This window comes from Macaca mulatta, chromosome 1 (assembly GCF_049350105.2).
Source record: "Macaca mulatta isolate MMU2019108-1 chromosome 1, T2T-MMU8v2.0, whole genome shotgun sequence".
Taxonomy (NCBI): Eukaryota; Metazoa; Chordata; class Mammalia; order Primates; family Cercopithecidae; genus Macaca; species Macaca mulatta.
The window spans coordinates 219,101,043-219,113,374 of record NC_133406.1 but is presented as its reverse complement, the minus strand read 5'-3'; the positions used below and the strand labels follow the sequence as shown (position 1 = coordinate 219,113,374).

The 12,332-nt window shown below is 57.5% G+C and overlaps 1 protein-coding gene across 3 annotated transcripts in view; it reads right to left on the bottom strand.

Moving 5' to 3' along the window:
• The window catches only part of HSPG2 (heparan sulfate proteoglycan 2), a 117,192-nt gene that overhangs the window by 64,049 nt on the left and 40,811 nt on the right, over positions 1–12,332 (bottom strand). For 2 of the 3 annotated variants that reach the window (XM_077970757.1, XM_077970751.1), the window contains exons 2-10: positions 11,967–12,102; positions 11,003–11,047; positions 5,623–5,732; positions 5,465–5,523; positions 5,019–5,179; positions 2,674–2,802; positions 2,156–2,410; positions 1,951–2,070; positions 22–153 (exon numbers count right to left, since the gene is read on the bottom strand). In XM_077970757.1, coding sequence (XP_077826883.1) covers positions 22–153; positions 1,951–2,070; positions 2,156–2,410; positions 2,674–2,802; positions 5,019–5,179; positions 5,465–5,523; positions 5,623–5,732; positions 11,003–11,047; positions 11,967–12,102 — 1,147 coding nt within the window. Of the gene's footprint in view, positions 1–21; positions 154–1,950; positions 2,071–2,155; positions 2,411–2,673; positions 2,803–3,720; positions 3,772–5,018; positions 5,180–5,464; positions 5,524–5,622; positions 5,733–11,002; positions 11,048–11,966; positions 12,103–12,332 lie in introns of all 3 variants that reach the window. The other variant, XM_077970748.1, reaches the window with a different exon arrangement.

Here is a 12,332-nt window from a genome sequence, read left to right as displayed (position 1 = left end):
TGATCCCAGCTCCCTGCTCACTGCAGCCAAACTCGTCGCTCCGGTCGGGACAGTCACTCTCCTCGTCACAGTGGAAGCTGGCTGGGATGCACACGTTGGTAGAGACGCATCGGAACTGTGTGGGCCCACACACCTCTTCAGGGCGCTTGGTGGCTGGGGACAAAGCCAGGTGGTTCCCAACAGCCCACCCCTGTCCATCCTCCCTGGGCATCACCGGAGTCACTCTCTCATTTTGCCCACATAACCCCCAGTGGCCCTCACCATGCCTAGTCCCTGCTGCACAACACTGTCCACCTCACAGCCAGCATGATGCGGCCACCAGCTGTCATTGAACCACTCATCACATTACTCAGCCCCCACCCCTCACTCCACCTGCATTCCCCATGCCAGTTATGGCTGGCACATCACTGTCACAACCACAGTGTCACCTAGCCACACTCAGAGTCACAGAAGCGCTATCTTGTACACATGGACAAGACCCACGTCAAAGGCACAACCAGTGGGGCTGGCATCTCTGGGCGCCAGCAATGCTCCACACACCCTTCTCTACCAGAAAGGCCTGGCAAGGCGCCTGGCACAGCATGGTCCCCTGTGGGGCTCGACAGTCTGCGCTCCCACTGACAGGCCCTCAATGGAGTGGCCAGAAGCTGGAGGTGGCCTGGGACAAGGGCTGGGCCCCACTAGGCCTCTCTAGTGGCTGGTGACCAATATTCTTCCTCAGGGAGATGGAGCTTGAGAGAGACAGACACAGACAGAGAAGTCACAGCCATGCAGGAGGAGCGGAAGCCGCGCATCCACAGAGCAGGTGCGAGAGGAGACCAGGAGGTAGCTGTGGAGGCAGCTCAGGCGCTTCTGTTCCCCGCACTCTCAGGAGCCCATGAGGCCATTCAACCTTCACATTCTCTGGCTCTCTGCTGTCCACAAGGACCTGTCCTTCCTTTGACTTCCCCAGCAGAGGTCCCTGGAAAGGGCCTTCCAACTAAAGCCCCCAATTACGTTCTCTCTCCCAAGGAGCTGGTGCTGACAGGCAAGCTTAGAGCCACAGAAAGGCATTCTCAAACTCTGCTGGTCTGTGGCATGATGCAGCCTCTCCCCAGGGCTTGCTGTGGAGTGGGCAGGGGAAGGAAGGCAAGGAGAAGTTGGACAAGCTCACGGTGGGAACATGGACACGCGCCCAGACACACCAACAGGACCACAGCGAAGTGCCTGAAGATTATCCTCAATCTCGCACTAACAAGCATCAGGCTTCTCATGGGACAGGACATACTGGAAACCACCTGATGTGGTCTCTGCCTCTCCAGCCTCCCCCTCCTATTTAACTATCAGGACGCCCATAATGTCCACAACGTGAACTGGAAAGATGGATACCATAAGGGTGGGGCAGTGGGAGGCTGGAAGGACGGATGGGAGGGAAGAAGGATGACAGGTGGATGGGTGGAGAGATGGATGAAGGGCTGGGTGGATGGATAATGGGCGTATACGTGGGTGCATGGGTGGCTGGGGAGTTGGACAGATGGATGGGTAAGGCTCTGACTCGCATACATAAGCCAAGGACCCATCACCAAGGGACCTTGGGACATAGAACCCTCCTAGTCATTCATCTGACACACATACAAAACAAAGAGAAGTTTCATGGTAACAAAAATAAAGGAAAGAAATGAAGAGACACGAACCACAGGCGGGCTAACTACACAGCTTCACCAAAGGCCAGCTCAGGGCCAAGAGGCCTTACAGCTCTGGTCAGAGAGAAACCTTGGAGGGTGTCTCCAGGGCCTTCCGCACTCAGCCAGGGAGAGCAAACAAACAGTCTTGGGGGACTGGGGAGGGTGGAAAGCAGAGGTGCAGGGTAGGGGTGGGGCAGGAGTGGAAGGCGGGGCAGGAGTGGAAGACGGGGCAGGAGCAAGCGACCTGGGCAGGGCGGAGGCCTCCGCTGGACCCTCGGATACTCACGGCAGTTGGCTTCGTCAGTTCGGTCCTCACAGTCAAAATCACCATCACAGCGCCACAGCTTGAGGGCACAATGTCCATTCCCACAGGGGAACTCATTGGGCTCACAGGGTGGTGGGGGTCCTAGGAGACAGGGCAGGGGTCAGCAGCATCCTCCTGGGCCAGCTTCCCGCTCCCCGCACCCACCTGCACCCCTGCCAGTGCGCACCACAGTCCAGCTCATCGCTGCCGTCCTCGCAGTCCTCCTGTCCGTCGCAGAGGTAGTCTCCGGGGATGCAGTGACCACTGCGGCATGCGGCCTCCTGGGGCCCACAGGGCAGGGGCCTGACGGAACCGGGAAGCAGGGGCTGAGGAGCGTGGGTGACTGGTGGCTGTCGCATGATGGCTGTCTCCGGCCGCAGCGGTAAAGGTGTCGTCTCCACCAGGAGAGAGACTGTGGGGCTGATCCCCAGGACCAGTTCCTCTGTGGACAGATTCCGCTTGGCATTTGGCAGAAGCAGGTGGCTCCTCACCTGCTTCTTGTCCCCAACCCTCCCCAGGCCCACCCTGTACTCCCCAACACCACTCTCTGCCACCCCCTGCCCAGCTCTGTCATCACCCTTCCTATGCCCCTATCCTCTGCCTGCACCAAACCCTCATAGTCCTCGATGGGCTCCAAGACCCAGGTGTAGCACCCTGGCCCTCCCCTGGCGCCCAAACCACTTGTGGCCTCAGACATCCCCTCACCGCAATTGAGTTCATCAGACATGTCCCTGCAGTCGGGTCGCCGGTCACAGCGATACTCCAGGGCCACACACTCATTGTAGCTGTGGCAGGCAAACTCAGCCTCCGTGCAGGCTCTTGGGAACTGGGGCACTGCGGGTGGAAGGAAGCAGACTGGAGTCAGAGGTGGCAGGAGGGAGGTGCGGGAAGCTGTAGGGAACGCAGAGGTGCTGCAGGGCTGGAGCGGGCTTCAGGACCCTTTGTCAGGCAGCTTGGTTTCTGTCAGGCACAGTGAGGGCAACGAGGACATACTAGACACACTCACAGCACGCGTGGGGCATGGGACAAGTGGCAGTGGCCTCCCCCATCTCTAACACAGACCCCACAGGCAGTTGACATGCCACACGCATGCAACCAGCACACCACACACATGCAGGCCACAGCCTGGCCCAGTGAGGACAAAGAAGGAGGGAAGAGAGTGCCCAGTTGTCTTGGGCTGTGCTCAGTCAGCCATCTCACCCACACCCTTCTTTCCCCTCCATCCCTTTTTTATTTATTTTAATTTTTTTGAAACAGAGTCTCGCTCTGTCGCCCAGGCTGGAGTGTAGTGGCGCGATCTCGGCTCACTGCAAGCTCTGCCTCCCGGGTTCACACCATTCTCCAGCCTCAGCCTCCCAAGTAGCTGGGACTACAGGCGCCCGCCACCTCGCCCAGCTAATTTTCTGTATTTTTAGTAGATGGGGTTTCACCGTGTTAGCCAGAATGGTCTCGATCTCCTGACCTCGTGATCCACCCGCCTTGGCCTCCCAAAGTGCTGGGATTACAGGTGTGAGCCACCGCACCCGGCCCATCCTTTAAAAAAAATTTTTTTTTCTCTCTTTTTTATTTTTTTAGAGACAGGGTCTTGCTATGTTGCCCAAGCTGGTCTGGAACTCCTTGCCTCAAGCAATCCTCCCATCTTGGCCTCCCAAAGTGCTGGGGTTATAGGCGTGAACCCCCACGCCCGGCCTCCTCTCCAACCTTAACTTCTCTAGGAACCTGGCTGGGCCTGGGCCTGGCTTACACTCTCACCTGGTGTCACTGCGACCGCCACAGCGGCCGGCGGGGGTGGGGGGGTCTGTGCTGGAAAGGAAGATGTGGTCAGTGGCTGTTCCACCTGGGAGCCGGGAGCTGAGGGCTGCAGGGCTGGGCCAGGTCATTCCACCACCCCTAGCCAGGAGGACTCATTGAAAAGTGAGAGGAGGGCTGGACCCCCAGCAGTCTTTAGACCTGGGCCTGATGATGCAGAAGAGCAAGCTTGATCTCGGGGTGCAATAATTAAGGGTTTTTGTTTGTTTGTTTTGTTTTAGAGGCAGGGTTTTGCTCTGTCACCCAGGCTGGGGTACAGTGGCATGATCCTGGCTCACTGCAGCCTCAAACTCCTGGGCTCCTGCCTCAGCCTCCTGAGTAGCTAGGACTACAGGCGTGCACCACCACGCTTGGCTTAATTGAGGTGCAGAACAAGGGAGGTGATGGTTTCACTATTTTTTCCTCATTGGGCTAGGGTGGAGTTTGTTCCATTCTGAGTTCCACTGAGTCAGGGTCTTCCCAGAGAGAGGGAACTGAGATGGAGACAGGGCTGAGAACCACAGCCTGTGAGGGATGAACTAGGGCTGTTCGGTCTAGAGAAAAAAAAAACCAAAAAACTCAGGAGGTTAAAACAGGAGACCAAGGGCACAGTAGAAGGAAATCTGGGCTGACCCAGAGTACAAAGGTCAGGATTCTGCACCTAACAGCTGTGTGGTTTGGACCAGTTTCCTAGTCTCTCTGTGCCTCAGTTTCTCCTGCTTCTCTCATCACAGGTTCTGGCAAGACTGTCATAGACGCTGAGTTTGTTTGAAATCCTCGCCTTTTCACTATCTGCCTATCTGATTCTGGACAAATTCAGATTTTCCTTTCTGGGCCTCAGTTCCCACGTCTCTGAAACAGGAGGAATAACATCTCCTTCAAAGGAATTGCTGTGAAGACTGACCCAGAGGAAGGAAATAAAGGCAGTCAGGGCTCAGTAAACAGTTGCTGGTTATTATTAAGTACTAATGTGTTTTGGACTTGTACGTACAGGATAAATAAAGGCCTGACTACCTATTGTCAATGTGCAGAGGTCTAGAAGGAAGGAGCAGAACTTGGGTCTAATGGGCATGTGCTAGAGGAAACAGTCTGCACTCTACCAAGCCCAGACTGTATAAGGATCGATGGGGCAGACTCAGGAGGGTAGTGAGCTCCCTGTTTCTAGTGGTGTGCAAGCCCAAGTTGGGAGCCCATGGTGGAGACACTGAAAGGGGACCCCACGAGTCTGGAGGAGGCAACCCCAGACACCAGGATAGGCTCACCTGTGCCCAGGCGTCGGAACTGGAATCCCCGGGGAGAGGTGATGTAGGAGGCCATGGAGCCACTGGAGATGACCCTGAGCAGCACCTCCTGAATCTGAGCCCCGTCTGCATTCCCTTCTGAGCCCACATCCAGCTCCACAAAAACCCAGCCGTCCAGCTCCCTGGGGGTGGAGATGGGCAGGAGACGAGGGTCAGAGAGACGCCTGTGTTCTCAGCTACTCCATGAGGCTCCTGCCCCGACGCTCAGGCCCTGTTCCAGGACAGCCTGTACCCAAAGAAGGGCAACTAAAGGTCCCAATGATCCCCCCACCAATTCCTGAATTTCCACCCATAGCGACTCATCCCATAGGCCTTTCTGCGGTGCCAGGCTTCCTTCTCATCCTCATCAGCCCCCTCCAGGTTACCCACTCAAGTCCCCCAGCAACCCCCAGGGGGCCCCTTCTCACTTGATGAACACCACACTGACAACCTGGTCTCCGGGAATTTTCAAGTACTCCGACTCCAGCTGGGGAGGGACACAGTGCCATCAGCCCCAGAGGCCTTCACCCCATCCTCGGTCCTGCCCCACCACACCCACGAGCTTCCCGAACCCCCTTCACCTCACCGTGTCTACCACAGCCTCGGACACCTCTCGGAATTCTCTGGAGCCTGCGTCCTCCAGCTGAGGGCTGTACTCGATGGAGCGAGTGAAATTCACCAGGGCTCGGAAATAAACTGGAAAATCAAAGGAGGATCATTTTGAGAGCTCCGGCCTGGCATGTAGTGGCCTTAGGCAGTTGGAGCATTCAGACAGAGTTGGGGGGATAGCCCCGGGAGGCCTCCCTTAAGACTGACACCTGTGTGCCCACAGCTATGCCCAGCACTGCCTGTAGGTATACATGCTCAAGGGTCAATGTCAAAGCCCCAACTTGACTGAGGGGCTTTAACTAACAGGGGAAATGGCCTGATCCAGAAACCACGTGTGAGTGCAGAAGAGGAGACCCCCGAAGTTCAGAGGAAGGCTGGACAAGAAGGGGTGGCTCCCAGAGGGGGCTGGCCTGGCACAGGGATTACCTGTGTGTGAATGGGAAAGGCTCTGCCAGCCTTCCTTGGCCAGTTCCTAGTCATTCCTCAGGACCTGGCTCAGCCATTGTCTCCTGATCTTCCTGATCTGCCCTGGCTGGGGTAGAGACCGTTCCCCTGGGCTCTCACAGTACCCTGCTTTCCCTAGCAGAGCACCTTCCACCGTGTACTGTGTAGATTCTGCCAGGTTTCACATCACAGTAACAATCGTGCGTTCTAAGGCCAGCCACGCCTCAGGCACTGACCTCGGCTCTGAGTTTCTGTTTCCTAATGGGGATATTGACTGCATGCACCACCTGCGTGGCTGCGAGGAGTGCACGATGCTGTGTTCACATGCACCAGGCTGTTATACTCAGACTGTTATACTCAGTGCCTGGCACACAGCAAAGCACCTGAGAATCAAAGCTGCTGTCATCCTCTCTACCACCAGACTCTAAGCTTGATGAGGGGGAACCTGGGATTTCATTCACGACCGCATCCCTAGTGCTTGCCGAGTGCCTGGCACACAGCGGATTCCTCGAAAGTGATGGCTGAACAAATTCATCTCAGACTGGCGTGATACACATGCATCTCTTGTGTTTTTTTAGGCAGGGTCTTGCTCTGTCACCCAGGCTGGAGTGCGGTAGCACAATCACAGCTCACAGCAGCCTCAACCTACAAGGCTCAAGCTATCCTCCCACTGCAGCCTCCTGAGTAGCTGGGATTACAGGTGCATGCCACCATGCCCATCTAATTTTTTGACTTTTGATAGAGATGGGGTCTTGCTATGTTGCCCAGGCTGGTCTCAAACTCCTGCGCTCAAGCAATCCTCTCTCTATGGCCTCCCAAAGTACATCTATCGTTTCTTAAGCACCTACTATATACTAGACATTTTATACTCATTATGTTTCACAATGTTTGTGAATTCATGTATGTGATAAAAATGAATGAATAAGAGTGACAAATGAGTCATATACAAGCTAAGCATCCCTAATCCAAAAATCTGAAATCCGGTGTGTAGGTGGCAGAGCAGGGAGTGGCACTGTCTGTGCTACTGCCAGGCCCATCCTCCTCCCGCTTTACTCTGTCTGTCAGGCCCGCAGGTGCATAGGACGTTCTTGCTCTGTGGCTCAGGTGAAGAAAGCCCTGGCGCTGCCTGCCCTGAACCGCTGGGCCGGGCTCCTGGGTGCCGGGTGGGCGGGGCTCTGTGGGCTGGAGTGTGGGGGCCATGGCTCAGCTACAGAGGCCCCTTGTGAGCCGGCACAGAGGCCCATTGAGAGTCCCCCCACCCAAGCCCCTGGCCTCAGCCCCATGGCCCAGGGCGGGTGAGGAGGCCGGGCCTTGCCCAGGAATGTGTCCGCTCCTGGGGAAGGGGGCTGGAGCTCCACAAAGCCCCTTTCTACTAGGGCCTGGGAAGGACACAGGCCCTCCAGCCTGACCCCACCCCCCTTCGTTCTTCGAGACCAAGGGCAGGTCCAGGCGAACACCCTCCGTCTCTCACCCTGCAGCTGGTGCCTGAGCATTGGGGCAGAAGGTGAGGCCACCTCTGTTTTAAGAACCAGTCCCCGGGCTGGGCACGGGGGCTCACGCCTGTAATCCCAGCACTTTGGGAGGCCAAGGCGGGCAGATCACTTGAGGTCAGGAGTTCGAGACCAGCCTGGCCGACATGGTGAAAATACAAAAATTAACCACGCGTGGTAGTGCGTGCCTGTAATCCCAGCTACTCAGGAGGCCGAGGCAGGAGGATTGCTTGAACCAGGGACGCAGAGGTTGCAGTGAGCCGAGATTGTGCCACTGCACTGCCTTCCAGCCTGGGTGACAGAGTGAGACTCCATCCAAAAAAAAAAAAAAAAAGAACCAGCCTCCAGAGCCAAGGACATTGGTGCAGCCAGCAGGGGCGAGGGTGCCTTGGAATAGGGGTGCTCTCTGGCCAGTCCTCTCCTTCCTCTTACCCTATCTGGTGAGTTCCCTCGGAGCCAGAGGCTGGGAGAGGGAGGCAGCTGCTCTGCACTCAGGGTGGAAGTGGGAGCTGCACTCCTGACCAGCCCTGGCCCCGGAGGAGGCTACTCACCAACTCCTGATTCCCATCCCTGCTCAACAGAACTCCCTGCAACACACCCAGGCCCCTGAACTCCAGTCCTGGGTCCCTGTGGATCCCTCGGGTGGGCCCAGGATTGGCCTGTGCCGGGGCAGACACAAGTGGCCTCTGGAATGCAGGGCCTGGTTCCCTACAGGGCTGTTGCACCCAACTCTGCCCGACCGGCACCCCATGGGGAAGAACGCCAGGGTCCCAGTCCACTGCATTTAGATCTGTGGGCCCAGGGTGGGCCTGGCTGTGTCCTGGGCAGGGGCAGTGGCTGGCCTGGCCCCTGGACTCCGCAGGGAGGTGCCTCTGAGCCTCTTGTGTGACTCGTAGCAAAGTGCAGGTTGGGGAGGAAGAGAATAGGAAGAAAGGAGAGAAAAGGAAGAGTGGGGAGAGAGGATGGGGAGGGAGGCAGAGGGAGAGCAGCACTCCCACCTGGCCCAGGCCTGGGTCACTTACTGAGAGGGGACTCCTCATCAGGCTCGGAGACCATCATGCCAGCCACGGGCGGGCGGCCCAGGGGCGGCCCTGAGCCTGCAGAGTAGAGACAGAGAAGGAGGCAAGGAAGGGAGACGAGACGGAGAGAAGCAGAGAGAGGCAGAGACGATGAAAGAGAGAGGGAGACACAAAGAGACAGAAAGATAGAGACAGAGACACAGAAAGTGAGGGTGGGGAGAATGAGAGAGAAAAGGCAAGACCAAGGTGAAGAAAAAGGCAGTGGGGAAAAAAAAAAGAAAAGAACAGGCAGAGGGGAGAGAGGGACAGACAGGGGGCGACAGAGGCAGAGATGGTGAGCCAGAGAGAGGGAGAAGAACAGGATGAGGCAGAGGGAGGAGGTGCAGAGACAGACACCCAAGGAGTGGGGAAGAGGGCCCAGGACAGGGCGGACAGGGGACACACACAGACATGCAGACAAGGGTCAGAGCAGGACACATGGGCATGGGGGAAGACAGAAAGAGACAGGTCAGAAGATGGAAAGAAACTGGGGGAGGAGAGGTGGGAAGGGGTCCTAGGGAGGGGAGGCTATCAGGGATGGGTGTTGACACACAGGGGGCTGGAGCTGAGCCAGAGAGCCACAGCCATGCCCGGGGGAGGAGGGGAAGAGCCATCTCAAGGGCTGGAGTCCAGGGTCTGGGACTGGGCCAGAGCCTAGGCATGGCCCCATGACGGTCAGGATGGCCCTGGCTCATGGGCGCAGTGGGGGCGCTGCCCTTGGTCAAGGCTGAGCGGGCGCCCTGGGACCCTGGGATCAGGAAGTCATACCTGCTGCCTCCCTGACTGCCGTTCAGCCCAGCTGCCTGGACCTGCCCCAAGGGCAGCTGGCAGGAGCCAGGGTTTGGGCCTGGAGGGTCTGAGGCCCCACCTGTTTCCACTTGTGAGGAAAGGCACCTACCCTGGTCTTGGGCCCCTCCAGCTGTTGTGCCCTGTTCCCCACCTCTTCCCCTCTGGCCTCGCCTGCCCTCACAGCTGCTTCTCAGGGAGGGCAGGTGGGCTGGCCAGGACTGCCCAGCTGGGGCAGGGGCTGGAGATGGTTCATGAATGGACAGGGTGGACTCAGAGGCAAGCCCGGCTTGGCCAGAGGCAGCTCCAGGGACACATTAGCATAGGCCATTGCAGGATGGGACATGGTTTGTGTGCCTGGAACCCACCTGACACTCCCTCTCCCAAGCCCCGCCCAGTTCCCAGGCATCCTGCAGCCTCGTGGAGACCTACACGAGGAAAACCTTCAGGCGGAGCCCAAGTCCAGGCTCTGGGAGGTCACAGTCAGGACCAGGTTACCCAGGGACCCACCCTCCTGTCTACACTGACCCAGTTAGGATGCCACCCGCTGGCATTTGAAGGCCCCTGATATGTCAGCTAAAGGGAGGTGACTCCACCCCTGAAGTAGGCCCAGGCCAGATTTGGCCAAGGCCTACCTAGGGTGAAGGCAGTCCTGGATACCACGGGGTGGCCCAGTGGTTGGTCTGACCTAAGCACCTGCTCCATCCTTGGCCCTGGTCATAGACTGTTCCAGGAGCTGCCTCCCAGAGAGGGCGGTAGGAACCATAAAGAGCCACGGGGCCTTGTCCTCGGGTAGGTCCTTCTCCACCCAGTATCCCAGAGTGGAAGGAAGTGGGGACTATGAGCCCCCATCCCAGTGCTGGGCCAGTCTGACCAGGGTGGGGGCTGACTCTCCTCCCTCCAAGAGCCCAGCCTTGCCTCCCTAAGCTGGGAACCCTTGCTTCCCAGCAGGTGACTCGCTGTCACTGAGAAGCAGCCCAGGAATCTGCATTTCTCACGAGCTCCTGGAAGTTCTAAAGCACACTCCTGAATGCACATCCCATGGGCACAGCCTAGAAGTCCACAGGCCAGCACTTAGGAGGCAGGGTTCTCTCCCAAGCCTAGGGTCAGGCTCACTCTGAGCCCTGCCCGCCCTGCTGGATGCCTGAATGCCTGATTCCACAGAGCCCCTCTGCTCTGCTTGTCTTTGCCTGGGACCCCCAGCTCTGTGCCACCAGGAGAGCTCTGGGGAAGGACTCAACAGTTGAGCTGCCCTGGGAGGTGAGAACATTGCTTTGAATGTGGAACAGCTGACTGGCTCTCAGCCCCCAGCAGAACTGGGCTTTATCTGCCCATTGCCCTGATACCTGTGCCTGTGGCATGGGCAAGCACAGGACCTGGCCACACCAGCCTTGCAGGGACCTCCCAATCAGTCTGCACAACTGTCACTCCGCAGGTTAAGAGATCACTCCCACTTCTCCTTGCTTTGTACCCCAGGGGCAGGCCAAAGGAGCCCTCGAGGCCCTCAGCCCAGGAGACTGGCTCTGGGGCTTCCCTGGGGGGCAGGAGGGAGACCTGCGGGAGGCCCGCAGCAACTTACCCATCTGGAAGTCCCCGCTGCCCAGGTCCCCACTGCCCAGGTCGTCTATAAGCAAAAAAGAGACGTAATCAGCAACAACAAATATTTGTTGAGTACTTACTGTGTGCCAGGCACTGTTCTGGGCACCTAGCATACAGTGAGGCAGGCTTGAGGAAGCACAGAATGGTCAATCACCCTCCTCCCCGATGCCTAGGGAGGGGGCCTGTGAAAGTCGGCTTGGAAGCCTCCATCACAGAGCGTGTGGGCCAGCTGGGCTCGATGGCTCAAGCACTTTGGGAGGCTGAGGCGGGTGGATCACTTGAGGTTAGGAGTTCAAGACCAGCCTGGCCAACATGGTGAAACCCCGTCTCTACTAAAAATACAAAAATTAGCCGGGTGTGGTGCCACCCGCCTGTAGTCCCACCTACTCAGGAGGCTGATGTAGAATTGCTTGAACCCCGGAGGCAAAGGCTGCAGTGAGCTGAGATTGCACCACTGCACTCCAGCCTGGGCGGCAGACTGAGACTCCATCTCAAAAAACAAAACAAAACAAAAAAAATAAAAAAGTAAAATAAAATAAAAGAGAGAGAGAGAGAGATTGAGAAGATGTGGGCTGATGCCCCAAACTCCAGGGACTCAAATTATCTGTCCAGTGGCTGGGGTGGGAATGGGCAGATCAGACTAGCCTCCAGGTGAGAACAAGGAGGTGGGGTACAGGATGCGTGATCGTCCTGCACGCTGCATTGCCAGCCATCTGCCTGGTAGGTCCTGACAGTCCCAGGCTGTAGAATGATGACCAGCCCAGGGCCACACAGGTTGTAAGTGGAGGATGCCGGGGTCATGGGGACCAGGGCTCAGGACACACACAGCCCATCTCTTGAGGAACCACCTTGTGGAACTTCATGGGGCCTCTTTAAAGACCAGTGGGAAGAAGCACAGTCTCACCCCCCACCCCTCTGCTCCCAGCCTCGGATCCTTGGCTCACCTCCAGAGGTGCTGTCAGCCAGCATGTCCTCATCATCAGAAAGGTACGAATGTGTCCAGCGCATTTGGCTTGCTGTGACGGTCTCCGTGTCCTCAGGCAGAGATAAGCCATCGTAAGCGCTCAGCCCGTGGGTCACCTGTAAGCGAACGACAGAGCCGAGTGAGTCACTCTGTCCAGCTCCCACTGAGCCCCACGGTCCTTCCCCTCACTTCCAGGGGGACCCAGAGTCCCACCCCCAGGCCCCCTAGTGGTTAAATTTGACTTAGTATGGCTCAGTGAGCCAGGCTGGGGCTGAACTCGTTTTTGACTCAGTTTCCCCAAGCCCCATTAGCCCCTGGAGGCTTCAGAGCCCAAGCCTGTAAATTC